The 16,892-nt window shown below is 38.4% G+C and overlaps 1 protein-coding gene across 3 annotated transcripts in view; it reads left to right on the forward strand.

Moving 5' to 3' along the window:
- Window positions 1-16,892, forward strand: part of Sf3b3 (splicing factor 3b subunit 3) — a 258,058-nt gene that overhangs the window by 60,677 nt on the left and 180,489 nt on the right. For all 3 annotated transcript variants that reach the window (XM_067137901.2, XM_067137904.2, XM_067137902.2), the window contains exon 6: window positions 4,753-5,007. In XM_067137901.2, the coding sequence (XP_066994002.1) occupies window positions 4,753-5,007 (255 nt within the window). The remainder of the gene's footprint in view (window positions 1-4,752; window positions 5,008-16,892) is intronic.

Below are 16,892 nucleotides of genomic sequence, written 5' to 3' on the forward strand. Positions count from 1 at the left end.
CGCATCACGAGAAAACGGCTGAACCGAGCTCGATAGCTGCAGTTGCTTAAGTGCGGCCAGTATCCAGTAATCGGGAGATAGTAGTTTCGAGCCCCACTGCTGGCAGCCCTGAAGATGGTTTTCCATGGTTTCTCATTTTCACACCAGGCAAATGCCAGCGCTGTACCTTAAGGCCACGGCCGCTTCTTTCCAGTTCCTAGGCCTTTCCTATCCCATCGTCGCCGTAAGACATATCTGTGTCGGTGCGATGTGAAAAAAATAGCAAAAAAGAAAACGGCTGAAGAGAATTTAATAAAAATGAAGTCGTCGAGAAAATGGGTAGGCAGAATTTAACAAAAATCTGTGTGTAAAATTTGCGAATATGGAACTACAGTCTACGCTACATATAAATTTATAAGACGCCTTAATATCAGTCGAAAGAAAACTAAATGTGAAGGCCTACAGTATAGGAGGCTTATAAAATTGATCAACAATAACACTATGTTGACCCTTGTTTGTTGTGATGTGCTTTGTCTTCTATTGCCACTCATCTCCGATGCATGCCTTACGTTACATCGACACAGGTAGGTATTATGGCGATGATCGGATAGGATTGGGCCAGGAGTGTGAAGAAAGCGGCCTTGGACTTAAGGTACACTCCCAGCATTTGCCTGGTGTGAAAATGGGAATCCATGGAATACCATCTTAAGGGCTGCCGACAGTGGAGTTGGTGTCCACCATCTCCTGGATGCAAGTTCACAGCTGCGTGCCCCTAACCACACAGCCAAATCACCCGATCGTGCAGAGTGTAACAGCCTACCTGAATATTGGCAGGAAGTAGCTGGGGAGTTAGATCACTTTCTTCTTTAGCATGCCATTCCTCTGGTTCATAAATTTTCTGATATTACTGGTACGTAACACACTGGTTCATCGTAGCATTACATGATGACAGGGAAAAGCGAAGTATCCGGAGAGAAACCTGTCCCGCCTCGGTTTTGTCCAGCACGAGTGTCACATGGAGTGACCGGGATTTGAACCACGGAACCCAGCTGTGAGAGGCCGGCGCGCTGCCGCCTGAGCAACGGAGGCTCCTTATAAGTACATTATGAACAGCAAAATCAATTGGTCTCACCTTTTACACCCCACCGCCGTTAAGTTTATTTACCCCCCCCGAAAAAAAATTAAGAGGAGGAGAGTTTCTTTATGTTTAAAGGAGATTCCAAACCCCAATGTTCACGTCTATTACCTTGAGTTTTGAGATATAAGCATCCCCATAAAAATAATTCGCTTTTTTTACTTCCTTTCACACTTCTTTCCCCCCCCCCCCCTTAAGTGAATTTTCCAGCAAAAAATACTTGTTTCTTTAATAGTAAAGGATCTTCTAAATAGCAATTATCACGACTCTAACTTCTTCAGTTTCTGATTTGTGTCTCCTCATGAAAGGAATTCAACTCCTTTCCACTCCTGCCCCCCAAGATGGTTTCCCCCACAAAACGCGTATTTCTTTGTTTTTAAAGGAGATCAAAATACCAATTTTCACGTCCGTAACAACTTTAATTTTTATTAGATGTGTGTATTCTCATACAATTAAGTCAATTAATTTTAGGATTCTTTCCCCCCCCCCCTTTCATTGGATTTTCCGAGAATACGCATTTCTTTTTTTTTTTTTTAAAGGAGATCCCATATACAAATTTTTAGTTCTGTAATATATTCAGTTTCTGAGATATATGTATCTTCATTAAGGGCATTCAGCCCACTATTCACCCTTTTACACCCCTCCTATTGGGATTTACAGAAAACGAAAAAATACTTATTCCTTTACTTTTAAAGGCGGTTCTAAATACCAATTTTTACATCTGTAAACTTTTAAAGTTTTAAGATATAGACACATTCATTTTAAAAATTCACCCCCCCATTATCCGGATTTTTCAAAAACGAAAATATACGTGTTTCCTTATTTTTAAAGTGGATCCCCAATACCAATTTTCAGGTCTGTAATATCTTCAGGTTCTGAAATATAAGTAGCCTCGTTAAAGGCATTCAACCTCTTTTTCACCCTTTTCCACCCTTCCTGTCGGGATTTCCCAAAAACAAAAAACGTGTTTCTTTATTTTTAAAGGAGATTCTAAATACCATATTTTACATCTATAAACTTTAAAAGTTTTGAGATATAGATACTCATTTTAAAAATTCACTCCCCTTTTCACCCCCATTATTTGGATTTTCCAAAAACAAAAAAATACGTGTTTCTTTATTTTTAAAAGAGATCAAAGGTACCAATTTTCAGGTCTGTAATATCTTCAGTTTGAGATATAAGTACCGGTATTCTGATTAAAGGCATTCAACCCCCTTTTTTACAGTTTTTCACCCCTCCTATTCGGATTTTCTGAAAACAAAGAAATACGTATTTCCATATTATTCAAAGGAGATTCTAAATACCAATTTTTACATCTGTAAACTTTCAAAGTTTTGGGATATAGATACTCATTTTAAAATTCCAACCCCCTTTTCACCCCCTTAGCGATGGAATATCCAAAAATCCTTTCTTAGCGAGCACCTACATCTTAATATGAATCTATGCCCAAAATTTCATTTCTTTATGTCCAGTAGTTTTGGCTCAGCGATGATGAATCAGTCAGTCAGGACAAGTTATTTTATATATATAGATGAGAAGTGCAACATTGTTGCATGTAGATTACTTCATTTAGTTTCTTTGAACTTTGATATTAAATAGAAATTGTTATATGTATAGATTCAAGTCTATATTCCATAGTTCAATAAAAATAAATATATATACATATTTCAATAATTATTAGTACATATAAATCCGTTCCCCGGTAATGACCTATGTTTACTTCAGTTAGGAAAGCCACGTCAGTCTTTCTGAGAATCCTGTAACGCATGGGTACATCAGCTAGTATCTTCTTTTTATATGACCACATAGGATCACTTTAGTCAGTCCGGCGTTCAGGTCTCTTTGAAGGGATTGTTCGGGCTTTGCGGTCCTCGCAGTACTTGAAACGCTCCGATCCTCATGCCCTTTCCTTAGTTGAAAATATGTTTGTTTTGTTTTGTTTAAGGGTAAAGTGGAGGTTTGTATTGAGTTTTGTATTCAATTTTATCTTATTTGTCGTGTCTTCTGTTGTAAGGCCTATTTCCTAGTATATTATAATTAAAGAAAGTGATAAATTTAGTGTTTTAAATGGTGCCGGAATTAAAGCACCAATACAGCCATTCTTGTGCACTCAGATTTCAGCTTTACACATTCAACAATTGTCACACTGCAGGAATAGCTTAGAAATCTTATAAAAGCTACAGTGTTATCTAGTGGAAAAACAATTAGCAGTGGTGTAGTTTATACCCTAGCATGGCTGCTGGAGGGTTAAGGGTAGATTATTAAAATTATTTAAAGGCATTTATGGTGACAGTTCGGCTGCGGTGAGAATTGATGGTAGAATGAGTTCCTGGTCAGGGTACTCAAAAAGGGGGTTAGACAAAGCTGTAATCTTACTTCTTTGTTCATAGTTTACATGGATTATCTGCTGAAAGGTATTAAGTAGCAGGGAGGGATTCAGTCAGGCAAAAATATAGTAAGCGCTCTGACCTATGCTGACAACTTGATCTTAATGGCAGATCTTGCCAGAAGCCTGCAGTCTAATATTTTGTAACTCTAAAATAGGTGCAGAAAGTTTGGTCTGAATATGAGCCTTTTAGAAACTAAAGGTTAGGTATAATATGCAAGAGAATTGAACGTTAGATTGTGTGTACAAAGCTGGGACAGATACTCTCAGATATTTAGGATGTGTATTTTCCCAGGATGGTAGTGTAGTAAGAGATTGAATAAAAGTGCAGTAAAGCTAATACAGTGAGCTCAGAGTTGCAGTCTACAGTATTCTGTAAGAAGGAACTCATCTCGCTGACGAAACTATACATGGGTCTGTTTTCAGGCCAACTGTGCTTTGCAGAAGTGAAAGCTGGGTGGATTGACGGTACCTTATTCATAGATAAGTAAGATATGAAAGTAGAGAGAATGACTGCTGGTAAAAAGAAACAGGTCGGAACAATGGTAGGAGGGTACTTGGAATGAGGAAATTAAGGCTGTTAGGAATGAACTCTATGGGTGAAGGTGTACTTATAACCTGGTTCGGTGGTGGGGTTGAGAGGCGTTACGCAGGACAATAATGGACTCTTATTGTGGGTCAGTAGGAGATTTAAGATGATGGTTAGGCTCTGTTTCTAACGATTTGAAGATGAGAGAGGGAGAACTGAACGATGCCACAGAACTAGTTGCAAATAAGATTGTGGTGCCAATTAGTAAATTCACATAAGGGCTTCAGGCTGATTAAGGGCATTAGTCTATAATGAAGATATGTTTATGCTTGCATAAGTTTTGGATGCCTCTTTTTTGCACTAATGTCCACGTCTTGTGCAAATCTATGTGCCCTGACGTTCCTGAAATGTGCTAGATTAAATTGTGTAATCTATGGCGTTCCCATTCTGACGTTTGTCATTGTGGGGGCAGTATTACTCTACAAATTTTTTCCTGATTGATGCATTACAAAAGCAAGTTTTTAATGTGGGTACAGTCTAAATATTTTAATTCAACTGATAATTATGCAAGGTTTCATAATGGAAGAAAATTGTTATGAATTATAAAGTGCATTGGTTGCCTAGAAGTCTTAATTACTATGTATTTGAAAAGTATGCTATAAGCAGTAGTCAAGTAAGTAGACATCACTTAATTTACACTTTTTTTATGTAAATGTGTTCCAGGAAGCTGACAATGATCCAACTGGAGAAGCAGCACACAAAACACAGCAGACACTCACTTTTTATGAATTGGATTTGGGGCTGAACCATGTTGTGAGAAAATACAGTGAACCTCTGGAAGAACATGCTAATTTCTTAGTTTCTGTTCCTGGTGGTAACGATGGTCCCAGTGGTGTCTTAATTTGTTCAGAAAACTATTTAACATACAAGAATCTGGGTGACCAACACGATATAAGATGTCCTATTCCTCGAAGAAGGGTATGTTAAACACATTTCTTAAAAGTTGGGATCATATGAAATTACTGTACTTGATTACTGGTGAAGGAAGTTTAGTAAATTTATTCATTACATTGGACTGATTGCAGGGGAGGGGGATTATTATTATTATTATTATTATTAAAGCGTCTTTATTGTGGCGAAGTTAGGGCTCCCAGCCCTTTCTTACACTTAACCACTTCATGTATATACAATGTATATTTTACATAAAATTTAAACATATGAAATCTTTACAACCTAAAGTATAATTAAAGCAACTAAAGTATCACTAACTAAACTAAGGTGAGTAAAGTATAACTAAATTATATACAGGAACACATTGCAATAACAACCATATTCACTCTCATTCATGCATCCCATTCACACTCAAGAAAGACTGAAGTGCTTAAAAGATGACGCTGGCAAAGGATTTTAAATTTTGTCTTAGATTTAGCTTCCCTGATGTCATTGGGGAGTTCATTCCACCAGCTCGTGGCGGAGATTGTGAACGATCTGTTGTAGGTTGCGGTTCGATGCACAGGAATTTCTAGCGTACAGCCTGACCGGGTATTGAACAGGTGCAGGGAACTAAGGTAGCGAAATCTGGTGGATAGGTAAGGAGGAGTGTTTTCAGAAAGCACTTGATACACCAAAGTAGTTGCGTGGAGTCTACGTCTGTCATTCAGTCGTAACCAAGATAATTGTGTATAGAATGGGGATACATGGGCGTATGGTTGTATGTCGAATGCATACCTGATGCATGCATTTTGGGCACGTTGCAGTCTCGTGCTTTGCTCGTTATTGATATCAATAAAAACTGTATCACAGTATTCGAGAATTGGAAACAAGAGTGATTGAATGAGCTTTATTTTCAAGGACCGAGGAAATATATTTTTAAACCGCTTCAGAGGATGCAGGCTTTGATATACCTTTTGGCACACTTTCATCACGTTGTGACCAGTTCAATGTTTCGCTTATAGCCACACCAAGATTCATAACTGTTTCACAAAATGGAATAATGGTATTGTTTAGTGCTACAGGAGGAATTTCGTATTGTTTTAAGACGTGTAAGTTTTTTGAAGTACCAATGATTATTGCTTGTGTTTTAAGAGGATTAATTTTGAGATTGTAACTCAATGCAAAATTACTTATGAGACTTAAATCAGCATTAACTTTTTCTACAGCACTCTGAATTTTATCAGTTCTTGAGTGGTAGTAGATCTGCAGATCATCAGTATAAAGATCTCTTACCTTAGAAGTTAGGGAAAACAATCAACATTACTTTTTTTTAAAAATGTTGAAAGATGGTAAAACAGAAATTCATTGAATTTTAAGGGCAATTTTTAATGCATTCATCAGATTCAAGCATCCATTCTTGCACTAATGTCCACGTTTTGTGCACATCAGATTGCACTGACGTTCCTAAAATGTGCTAAATTAAATTGTGTAATGTATGGCGTTCCCATTCTGATGTTTGTCATTGTGGGGGCAGTATTACTCTACAGATTTATGTGATTCTCGGTAAACTTGCTTAAATGTCTTATTCTTCTGAATTTCTTATACAAATGCTTGTTGTTTGTGTTCTGATGTGCACGTATTTTACTCTAACTTCAACTGCACTGTATGTTGAAACTGCAAATCGCATTCTCCTCTTCTGTTGAAATGTTTTAGTTATTGGCAAAATGTTGAAAATAATGTTATGTTAACATGCTTCCATACCTTCAAACTCACCCAATTTAGGCAGGAAACTTAGATTTTCCCTCCTGCTTATGATAATTAATTCTCCAACAGTTTTGAAAAATCCTATTCATAATTTTGGACTACACGTGAAAGATGACAAACGTCAGCCATCCTTCAGATTGATTAGAAATTGATTGTACAGGTTTTAAGGTTTGTTTTGATATCACATTTGCACATTGTATGTATATTTCTCTGTAACCCTGTGCGCGCGCGCGCTCGTGTCTCCCTTGCTGTGTTTAGTTGGTGTCAAACATCTTTGAAATAGTTTATGGTTAATTTGGTGCCTTGTTGTGCCTGTGCATGAGATGTACTGTAGATGGAGACTGCAGAATGTTGCATCTGTTTCACAAGTGAAATTATGATTTGTGTGGAACTTGCATAGTGATGGCATTAAAAGGCCAGTTGGCTTTTGTGATTTTGTTATTTTGGTGGATGTGACTTTTAAAGGATAAGTTCCCTTATATAACTGAGTTAGGAATAGGCTTGACATTAGCATTTTGTATGTGCGATTTTTGTATCGCATGGGGGATGAGAGAAATTTATAAGTGTCCTATCAAAGAAACGTAGACAGTACCCAATGGGTTCAAGAGTTGAAGAAACATAATTTCAAATGTAAGGATGACCCTCACAATATAACACATGCAGAAGTATTTTTCACTTTTATTATTAAACATTACCTCCCAGTTAATTGTTCTGATCACACCAGTCTGTAAGGAAGGTATTCCCAGACTCAAAACTTGTGCAAAATACGGCATTTCAAAAAGGTCGTCCAATCACGTATAATCTCCTGTTCAACAGTATTTGCTTTGAGGCCGTGGATTGACTCTTGCTGTTCGGAATGCATTAACCCAGTCTTCTGGTACCTCTGCAACAGTTTTCTTTATCAAACCAAAGTTATCGCATTCCATATGAGTGTCCTCTTATCGTAAATACAATTTTAACACTAATCTCTTAATGGTGTGAACAACTTAGTGAAGATATAAATACGTTGCGTAGTTCTTATTCTATCCCGAGCAGGAATTCCAGAATATTACAAAAACCCTGACTTTTGGATCAGGGACCTTTCACATAATTATGCAGAAAACTAATAACTTCATTCGCTCCTTTATTCCCTACATCTTCAGTATAAGTATAAAATATGGCATCACGATTGGGCAGTCGATGAATGGAAACCGTAGGAAGACAGTCGACGCTTGTATTAGACATCATTAGTGCTGATGCTAGGCAAGTGGTAAGTTCTTTTGATAGTTCATGCAAACTGCTTCGATTCTGGCTGTCTTTTTACTTAGTTTCGTAGCTAATCGCTTTCTCGTATAAAACGTTCTTAACTGGTGAACATGATTTTTCTGTAGTAAGTAATTTAATTGTATCTGTAATATCTTGTTTTTCTTGTTCAGTCATGTTTTGTGAAAGTTTTTGCATTCAAAGTCTTTTATTCTGCTTGGAATTTCTCACATGTTGAATGAACAGGTTATCGGTATATGGGTACCCAAGTGACAAGTTAAATTTGCTGTTAAATACCTTTCTGTAGGTCTCATTTATAACTAGAAGTTCAGGGTATGCTTCCTTTATAACATTGCTTTTAATAGCTACATTCCTACTAACTTTTTTGTAATGGCCTAAGTTGACTTCACTTAGGAAAACCACAAAGACAGTCTTTCTGAGAATCCTGTAGCGAAGCATGGGTGCATCAGCTAGTTGTAAATAAAATGGCAAAAGATGTATCTGAAGTGAAGTGCCTTCAGAACAGGCCAGTTTCTTTGGCAACGGATGGGAGCAGTGATACGAATGCTGTATCCTGTTGTTACATCTATATAACAAAAACAACTTCCTGACTGACTCAAAGAGCTAAAACCGCTGGGCATAAAGAAATAAAATTTGGAGGATACGTTTATATTACAATGTTGGTGCTCGCTAAGGGAAGATTTTTGGATATTCTGTTGCTAAGGGGGTGAAAAGGGGAGTGAATTTTTAGAATGGGTATATTTATATCTCAAAAACTTTACTGTTTAAAGATGTGAGAATTGTTTTTGGAAAATATACTTCAAAGGTGGTACACAGGAGTGTCAAAGTGAGTTAATTTTTAAAATGAGTATTTCCAATATATCTCATACATGTAACGTATTACAGACATGAAATATGCTGTTTGTAATCTCTTAAAAATAAAGTAACACATTTTTTTTGGAAAAAAATAAAGGGTTAAAAATGACTGATCAAGGGGTTGTATTTTTTTTTATGATGATGCTGGTATCTGCAAAACTGAAGATATTACATACATGAAAATTGATGTTTCGAATCTCCTTTCAAAACCAAGGAACACGCATGTTTTTTCTGTAAAATTCACTTAAGGGAATTTTTAAAAGGACTGAAAAATGCGTTGAATTCTCCAAAACTGAAGATGTTAGACATGAAAATGTTTCCTCATATTGCAAACATTTTGAGCAGGCATCCATCTACAGCTGGTGGTTCAAGACTTCAGTTTATTTCTTTACAGAATTATTGAAGTGTCAATCACTTTCAAGGCTTCTTCAGAACATAAATTGTTGTAAAATTGATGAAATTATAACATAGTATTGAAATACTGATTTTGTCAATATAGTTGGCCTGTTATTGGACATAAATTTTCCGGCTAACTCATTTGTGGTTGCCAGCGTTTCACCTGTGAGTGCTAAGTTGGGCTCATCAGTTAGTAAATAGCACACCTACCAAGACGCATGGCTAGTGCATACCATGGAGGTTATTGCATAGGCTACTTGGAGCCACCAGCAGTGGCACTGCACTAAGACTTCATTTTCAAAAATTGATGCCTGCATGGCTGTCAGATGACAAAGATGTTGATTCCCATAGGGAACCTAAAGTATTTGTTTCGAAGGAGTAAATTTATAACACCAATATAGTTGGTCTGTTATTGGACATTAAAAATTTTCTAGCTAAGTAATTCCTGGTTGCCAGCGTTTTGCCCCAGTGTAGTAAGTTGGGCTTATCATATGGTAAATAGCACACCTACCAGTGTGGCCAGTGCATACCATAGCCATTCCGAACGAATATTTCAGGTTCCCTATGGGAATCAATGTCTTATTTGTCTGTATATTACAATAGCAGTGGGATTGTAATGGTGCAAGGTTTTCTTCTGCTAATGTCCTTGAGGATGTTGGTCACCCTGAGTTTCCTCTGGATGTGCAATTGTCAGAGGTGCCAACTATTACGGATTGTCCGTAATTATTACGGATTTTACCCTTACAATTACGGAGTTACGGTCAAAGGGGAAATAATTACGGAAAAGCTGACATTATCACGAAAAAATAATTTTTGACGGAAACAAAAGAAAAGGAAAAATGTTGAGTCCTTTCGAGCCTTTCTCCTAAATCGACTTTACTTCAGTGCTTGTGGGTTGGCAACGTTACTTATTCGATCGTGACTTCCTTTTGCTACCCATAAGCGTTGTAAAATTGAGTGAAGGAGCTCCACTACAAATCCTTCAGTAATGTTGTATTTGCTGTGTTACGTGTACCTGACAGTTGACAGAAAGATCTGCACTGCACTGGTATCGCTTATGGTTCAGAAAATGTCATCACAGTTGGAAGGATGCTTCAAGAAAAACTACCCTGAAAAGCAGCTGCTGCGTGAGAAACAAGCTACAAGGAATGTTTTATCATAGAACCAACAGGTTGCGTGCAAATGTTGTGTAATATGATATACTTTTCGATAGATTGCTAGAGGGAAGGGCAAAAGGGGTGTGTCATTATCAAGAAGGAAGGCGTATGCTTTCGACTTGACTCGAAATTTTTCTTAGGGACGGAGGGCAATTACTGATAATCCACTTCAAAGTTGGCACCTCTGAATCGTTGAAAAATGAGCTATGCACACTCATTGAACTAGTGTTAAAAAGTGCTTTGTGACAGATTTGGTATTGTTCGGCTATGTTTCCAGGGCTGTTGCTTTGTTTCTTTCCAACAGAACAGTATAACCTAGTCCATCATATATCAATTAGATCAGATGGATAATCAGAAGGTTGTGATAATTGCAACACATCTCTGATAAATGCAATACTCCTAAAGGGTTGATAGTGTTAACTACAATGTACAGAAACTAATCTGACTGGTAATTAATTGTCACGTAAGGCTATTCACTAAGAGGCAAATATTGCAGTTACCCAAATAAATGATACATGATCAATTAACCCCGTGACTGGGTACTAAATTCTCCACATGCGTAACCTGCCCTGAGTACTTTTTCCCCACTTCATGATATTTAAATATTTCCTTCATAAATGTGTAAGCAGTTAATTTAATCTAACATGATAGTAATTATTATTCTTCAATAATGGGATACTAACATTATGAAACTGTCGAAATACCCACACAATCAAGCTGATCTACTTTGTTTGGAAGCCGTGCTTCGCGACATAAATGGCTGCACAGGAACTTCGTGCAAGGCGCCGAAACATATACGTAACACGCTGTGTTTACTGATACGGCTTTGTAATAATACTCAACATGGCTTAGTTGTGTTGGTACTGCTACACGGCTGAAAGCATCCGGAAACTACAGCCGTAACTACCTCTCTCTGTATGAATGATGTACTGATGATGGCTTCCTCCCTGGTAAAATATTCCAGAGGTGAACTAGTCCCCCATTCGGATCTCCGGGTTGGGATTACACGAGAGGGGGCAATCATCAGGAAGATGGATACTGACATTCTGAGTCAGAGCGTGGAATGTTAGAAGTTTGAATCGTTATGGTAGGTTAGAGAATCTGAAAAGGGAGAAGGATAGGCTAAAGTTAGATGTAGTTGGTATAACTGAAGTACGTTGGCAGGAAGAACAGGATTTTTGGTCAGGCGACTACCGAATTAACACGAAATCAAACAGGGGAAATGCAGGAGTTGGTTTAATAACGAATAAGAAGGTAGGGCAGCGGGTAAGTTACTACGACCAGCATAGTGAAAGAATTATTGTCGTCAAGATAGACACCAAACCAATGCCCACCACAATAGTGCAGGTCTATATGCCTACTAGTTCAGCGGATGAAGAAGAAATTGAAAGAATATATGAGGAGATAGAAGATTTAATACAATATGTAAAAGGTGACGAGAATCTAATTGTGATGGGAGACTTAAATTCAGTGGTAGGCCAAGGAAGAGAAGGTAGTACAGTAGAATTGGGATTGGGACAAAGGAACGAAAGAGGAAGTCGGCTGGTTGAATTCTGCACTGATCACAATTTAGTCCTTGCCAATACTTGGTTCAACCACCACAAACAACGGCTGTATATGTGGACGAGATCTGGAGACAGTGGAAGGTATCAAATAGACTTCATTATGATTAGGCAGAGATTCAGAAACCAGATGTTGGATTGCAAAACTTTCCCAGGAGCAGACGTGGACTCTGACCACAACTTGTTGGTCATGAAATGCCATCTGAAGTTAAAGAAATTGAAGAAAGGAAAGAATGCAAAAAGATGGGATCTAGACAAGTTGAGAGAAAAGAGTGTGAGGGATTGTTTCAAGGAACATGTTGCACAAGGACTAAATGAAAAGGCTGAAGGAAACACTATAGAGGAAGAGTGGAGTCATGAAAAATGAAGTCAGTAGGGCTGCTGAAGAAATGTTAGGTAGGAAGAAAAGATCAACTAAGAATCAGTGGATAACTCGGGAGATACTAGACCTGATCGATGAACGATGAAAATACAAGAATGCTAGAAATGAAGAGGGCAGAAAAGAATACAGGTGATTAAAGAATCAAGTGGGTAGAAAGTGCAAGGTAGCTAAGGAAGAATGGCTGAAGAAGTGCAAGGATGTCGAAGGCTGTGTGGTCCTAGGTAAGGTAGATGCTGCATACAGGAAAATCAAGGGAACCTTTGGAGAAAGGACATCTAGGTGCATGAATATTAAGAGCTCAGATGGAATTCACTTCTAGGGAAAGAAGACAAAGCAGAAAGATGGCAGGAACATATCCAACAGTTGTATCAAGGTAAAGATGTAGATAATTTGGTTCTGGAACATGAAGAGGCTGTTGATGCTGATGAAATGGGAGACCCAATTTTGAGGTCAAGAGTTTGACAGAGCTGTGAGTGACCTAAATAGGAACAAGGCACCTGGAATTGATGATATTCGCTCTGAATTACTGACTGCCTTACGAGAAACCAGCATGGCAAGGTTATTTCATTTAGTGTGCAGGATGTATGAGACAGAAGAAGTCCCATCCGATTTTCGGCAGAATGTTATACCTATTCCCAAGAAAGCCGGTGCTGACAGGTGTGAAAACTACCTCACCATTAGTTTAGTATCTCATGCCTGCAAAATTTTAACATGTATTATTTACAGAAGAATGGAAAAACAAGTAGAAGCTGGGTTGGGAGAAGATCAATTTGGCTTCAGAAGAAATGTAGGAACACGTGAAACAATCGTGACTTTACGCCTAATCTTAGAGGATCGAGTTAATAAGGGCAAACCTACATACATTGAGTTCGTAGATCTAGAAAAGGCATTCGATAATGTTGATTGGACCAAACTATTTGATTCTGAAGATGATAGGGATCAGATACCGAGAAAGAAGGATTATCTACAATCTGTATAAAAATCAGTCTGCAGTGATAAGAATCGAGGGCTTTGAAAAAGAAGCAGCAATCCAGAAAGGAGTGAGGCAAGGCCTCAGTTTGTCCCCTCTCCTTTTCAATGTTTACATAGAACAGGCAGTAAAGGAAATCAAAGACATTTGGAAAGGGAATCACAGTCCAAGGAGAGGAAATCAAAACCTTGAGATTTGCCGATGATATTGTTATTTTATCTGAGACTGCAGAAGATCTCGAAGTTGCTGAATGAATGGTATGGATGAAGTCTTGGGTAAGGAGTACAAGATGAAAATAAATAAGTCCAAAACAATAGTAATGGAGTGCAGTCGAACGAAGGCAGGTGATGTAGGAAATATTAGATTAGGAAACGAAGTCTTAAAGGAAGTAGATGAATATTGTTACTTGGGTAGTAAAATAACTTAACGATGGCAGAAGTAAGGAGGACATAAAATGCGGACTAGCACAAACAAGGAAGAGCTTTCTTAAGAAAATAAATTTGCTCACTTCAAAAGTTGATATCGGAATTAGAAATGTGTTTTTGAAGACTTTCGTGTGGAATTTGGCATTGTATGGAAGTGAAACATGGACGATAACTAGCTCAGAAAGAAAGAGAATAGCAGCTTTTGATATGTGGTGTTACAGAAGAATGCTGAAGGTGAGATGGATAGATCGAATCAGGAATGAAGAGATACTGAATCGAATTGGTGAGAAGAGATTGATTTGGCTAAATTTGACGAGAAGAGATTGAATGATAGGACACATCTTAAGACACCCAGGACTTGTTCAGTTGGTTTTTGAAGGAAGTGTAGGTGGTAAGAACGGTAGGAGTAGACCGAGGTATAAATATGACAAGCAGATTAGAGCAGATATAGGATGCAATAGTTACGTAGAAATGAAAAGGTTAGCACAGGATAGGCTGGCATGGAGAGCTGCATCAAACCAGTCTATGGACTGATGACTCAGCAACACCACGCTGTGACAGCTCTAAAAACAATACACAGTGTCATCTCGTGGAAAACGTATCAACTAATGCAGTAGATTCAATGGCAACGCGATATGCCAACACCCGCATAAAAATACGCCTGTTCACCCAATAACTGGAATGTATCATCACCTACGAACACCCTGAAGTATTCTGCGACATGGTGCACGTCACTAAAGTCCATATTTATCTTATTTACACCTGTAAAAGGGAACCTTGGTCTTGGGGCACCATTTGCAGCAGATTGAGGCGATTGAGTTACATTTTCAATAAACAGCATACTTGCCACTACTGGGTCCGCTGTCGTTCCATCGCTGTATGTAGACGACTTAGCTCTACAGCTCCGGAAGGGTGCCGTTTGCTGACACAGCTACAGGAAGCTATTAACAGATTGGCCCTGCAACATGGTTTTCGATTTTCAGCAGCGAAAACCTCAGTTGTACACTTCTGTCTACGTAGGCCTGTGCATCCCGAACCAGCTCCGCTTGCGAAAGTGTCTTACCCGTGGTTGACACCTGCAGATTCCTGGATCTCCATTTTGATAGGAGACTTACATGGCAGCCCCACGTGCGTCAGTTGAAGGTTGCCTGCATGAAGAGACTTAAAATGCTTAAGTTTCTCAGGGGCACTTTGTGGGGGGCTGACCGTGCGGTACTGCTACAATTTTACACGGCGATGGTCCTCTCCCAAATTGACTATGGAAGTGCGGCTTATCGCTCAGCATCAAAATCTACGCTGAACCTTTTAGGACAGTATTCACCATAGTGGAGTAAGTCTGGCAAAGTTAGTTTTCCGTACTAGCCCCATTGCCAGCCTACTCGGTGAAGCGGGAGTTCCACCTTTACGGATACGGAGGCAGCAGTTACTCATCACTAGGTTTCGGATGTTTAGGAAAAGTCATATTTTTTGCTTTGTCTCTCTTTTCTTCCCTGATTGGATTTCGGTGCAAATTGGGTGATTATTGTCACTATTAAGTGATTTTCATTTGTCATATAAAAGCATATTTTGGCAATTTTTTGCCATAAGGTCATATTTTGAGCTATTTTACTAGAAACATATTTTGGCAATTTGACAACAGCTGTAGGTGTGCAAAATCATCTTCAACTTAGCGAATGCGAACTAGTGTTTACAAAACTGCTTCTCGGTATGATGCTGTATTCGGCAACCCGATCTCCTTGATAGAGACAGAAATAATCCGGAAAATCCCGTCCCAGGAGTGAGCTAATTACTTCTGCTAATCCCTCACTTGTTTTTATTCAGATATTATAACCTCAACCTCCCTTCACTTACAGAAGCATTAGTTTATAGTAAATCGTATCACACACACATTCCAGTATGCTTAAGGAAAAGTCAGGGTGCAAAATCGCGGTGGGGGAAGAGAGGGTTTTCAGCCCTGATGATTTTATCACTAAAGTTGCCCATGGGGAATTCTTAGTTTTAAAATGAAAATATAACATATTGCTGAAATCAGTGTTTTACTGTGAATATTTTCATGAAAACAAAAATACCAATAGAAATAATAGGATGACTGCCACACCTTGAGCAATAAAACAACGTAGCGGTGGCAGCTCCGCATGTGCAGCCTATTTTTCATGTTTAACTCTGGCAAGTCCATCTGAAACACGGAAATAATTTTACATTGAATATCATTCTTATTATAACAGAATTCGAACAAAAATATTTTAAAATTATATTTTTCAGGGGGAGGTGGTAATTTACTTACAAGGGAATTATACAGTTTACCCTTCCCCGGCCTGGTACTGCTTAAAATAAACACTAGTACTTAAGTCCTACGATTCTTCTCCCCCCGCCCACCACTTTTTTCCGATTTCACACCCTGGGAAAAGTACTTTACTAGTGTTAAGTTACGATGCTTTAAGGAATTTGGAGAATATTTCTGTAAACACGGTTAGTTTATAATATTAAAGTATTAAAGTAAGAATAAAGAATTTAGTTAACAAATGTGTATCAGGGGAAGTACCGTTCCGGTTTATAATTAATTTTAAAATGATCATTTTTTGAATAATCATTTTCGGGTCATATTTTGTCAATTTTTACGTCATATTTCCTCATTTTTGGGGCCATATTTGCTTGCATATTTGGGCTATTTTTAGGTCTTAAACATCTGAGCCCTACTCATCACGTACGCTCCCAAAATTCATGAAATGCCCATACATCCAAGCTATCAATACTTCTATTGTACCCAATACCACCAGAGGTGCCAAGACCGGCCGAATGTCACATGGCTGGTTGGGTTTCGGATTGATAGCTTGTCAGGATTTGAATATCTATATCAGTGGTTGTTTTGAACAAACTCCTAGCAAGGTACCTCCGTGGTTGGTTCCGTGACCGGATATACGTGTAGATCTGCTCCGTGGACCCAAGGTGAACACGGATCCCTCCGTTTATCGGAGGTATTTCCAGGACTTCGTTTACCAATATCCAGCTGAGAGACATATCTTCACAGATAGTTCTAAAATCGTAGATAAAGTTGGTTGCTCTTTCGTCATTGATATTTGCACGAAGATCTCGCTTCCTAGAGTATGTAGCGTGTATACTGTAGAGCTTCACGCCATCTTAGAGGCTTTGTAGTTT

This window comes from Anabrus simplex, chromosome 1 (assembly GCF_040414725.1).
Source record: "Anabrus simplex isolate iqAnaSimp1 chromosome 1, ASM4041472v1, whole genome shotgun sequence".
In the NCBI taxonomy this organism is placed as follows: domain Eukaryota; kingdom Metazoa; phylum Arthropoda; class Insecta; order Orthoptera; family Tettigoniidae; genus Anabrus; species Anabrus simplex.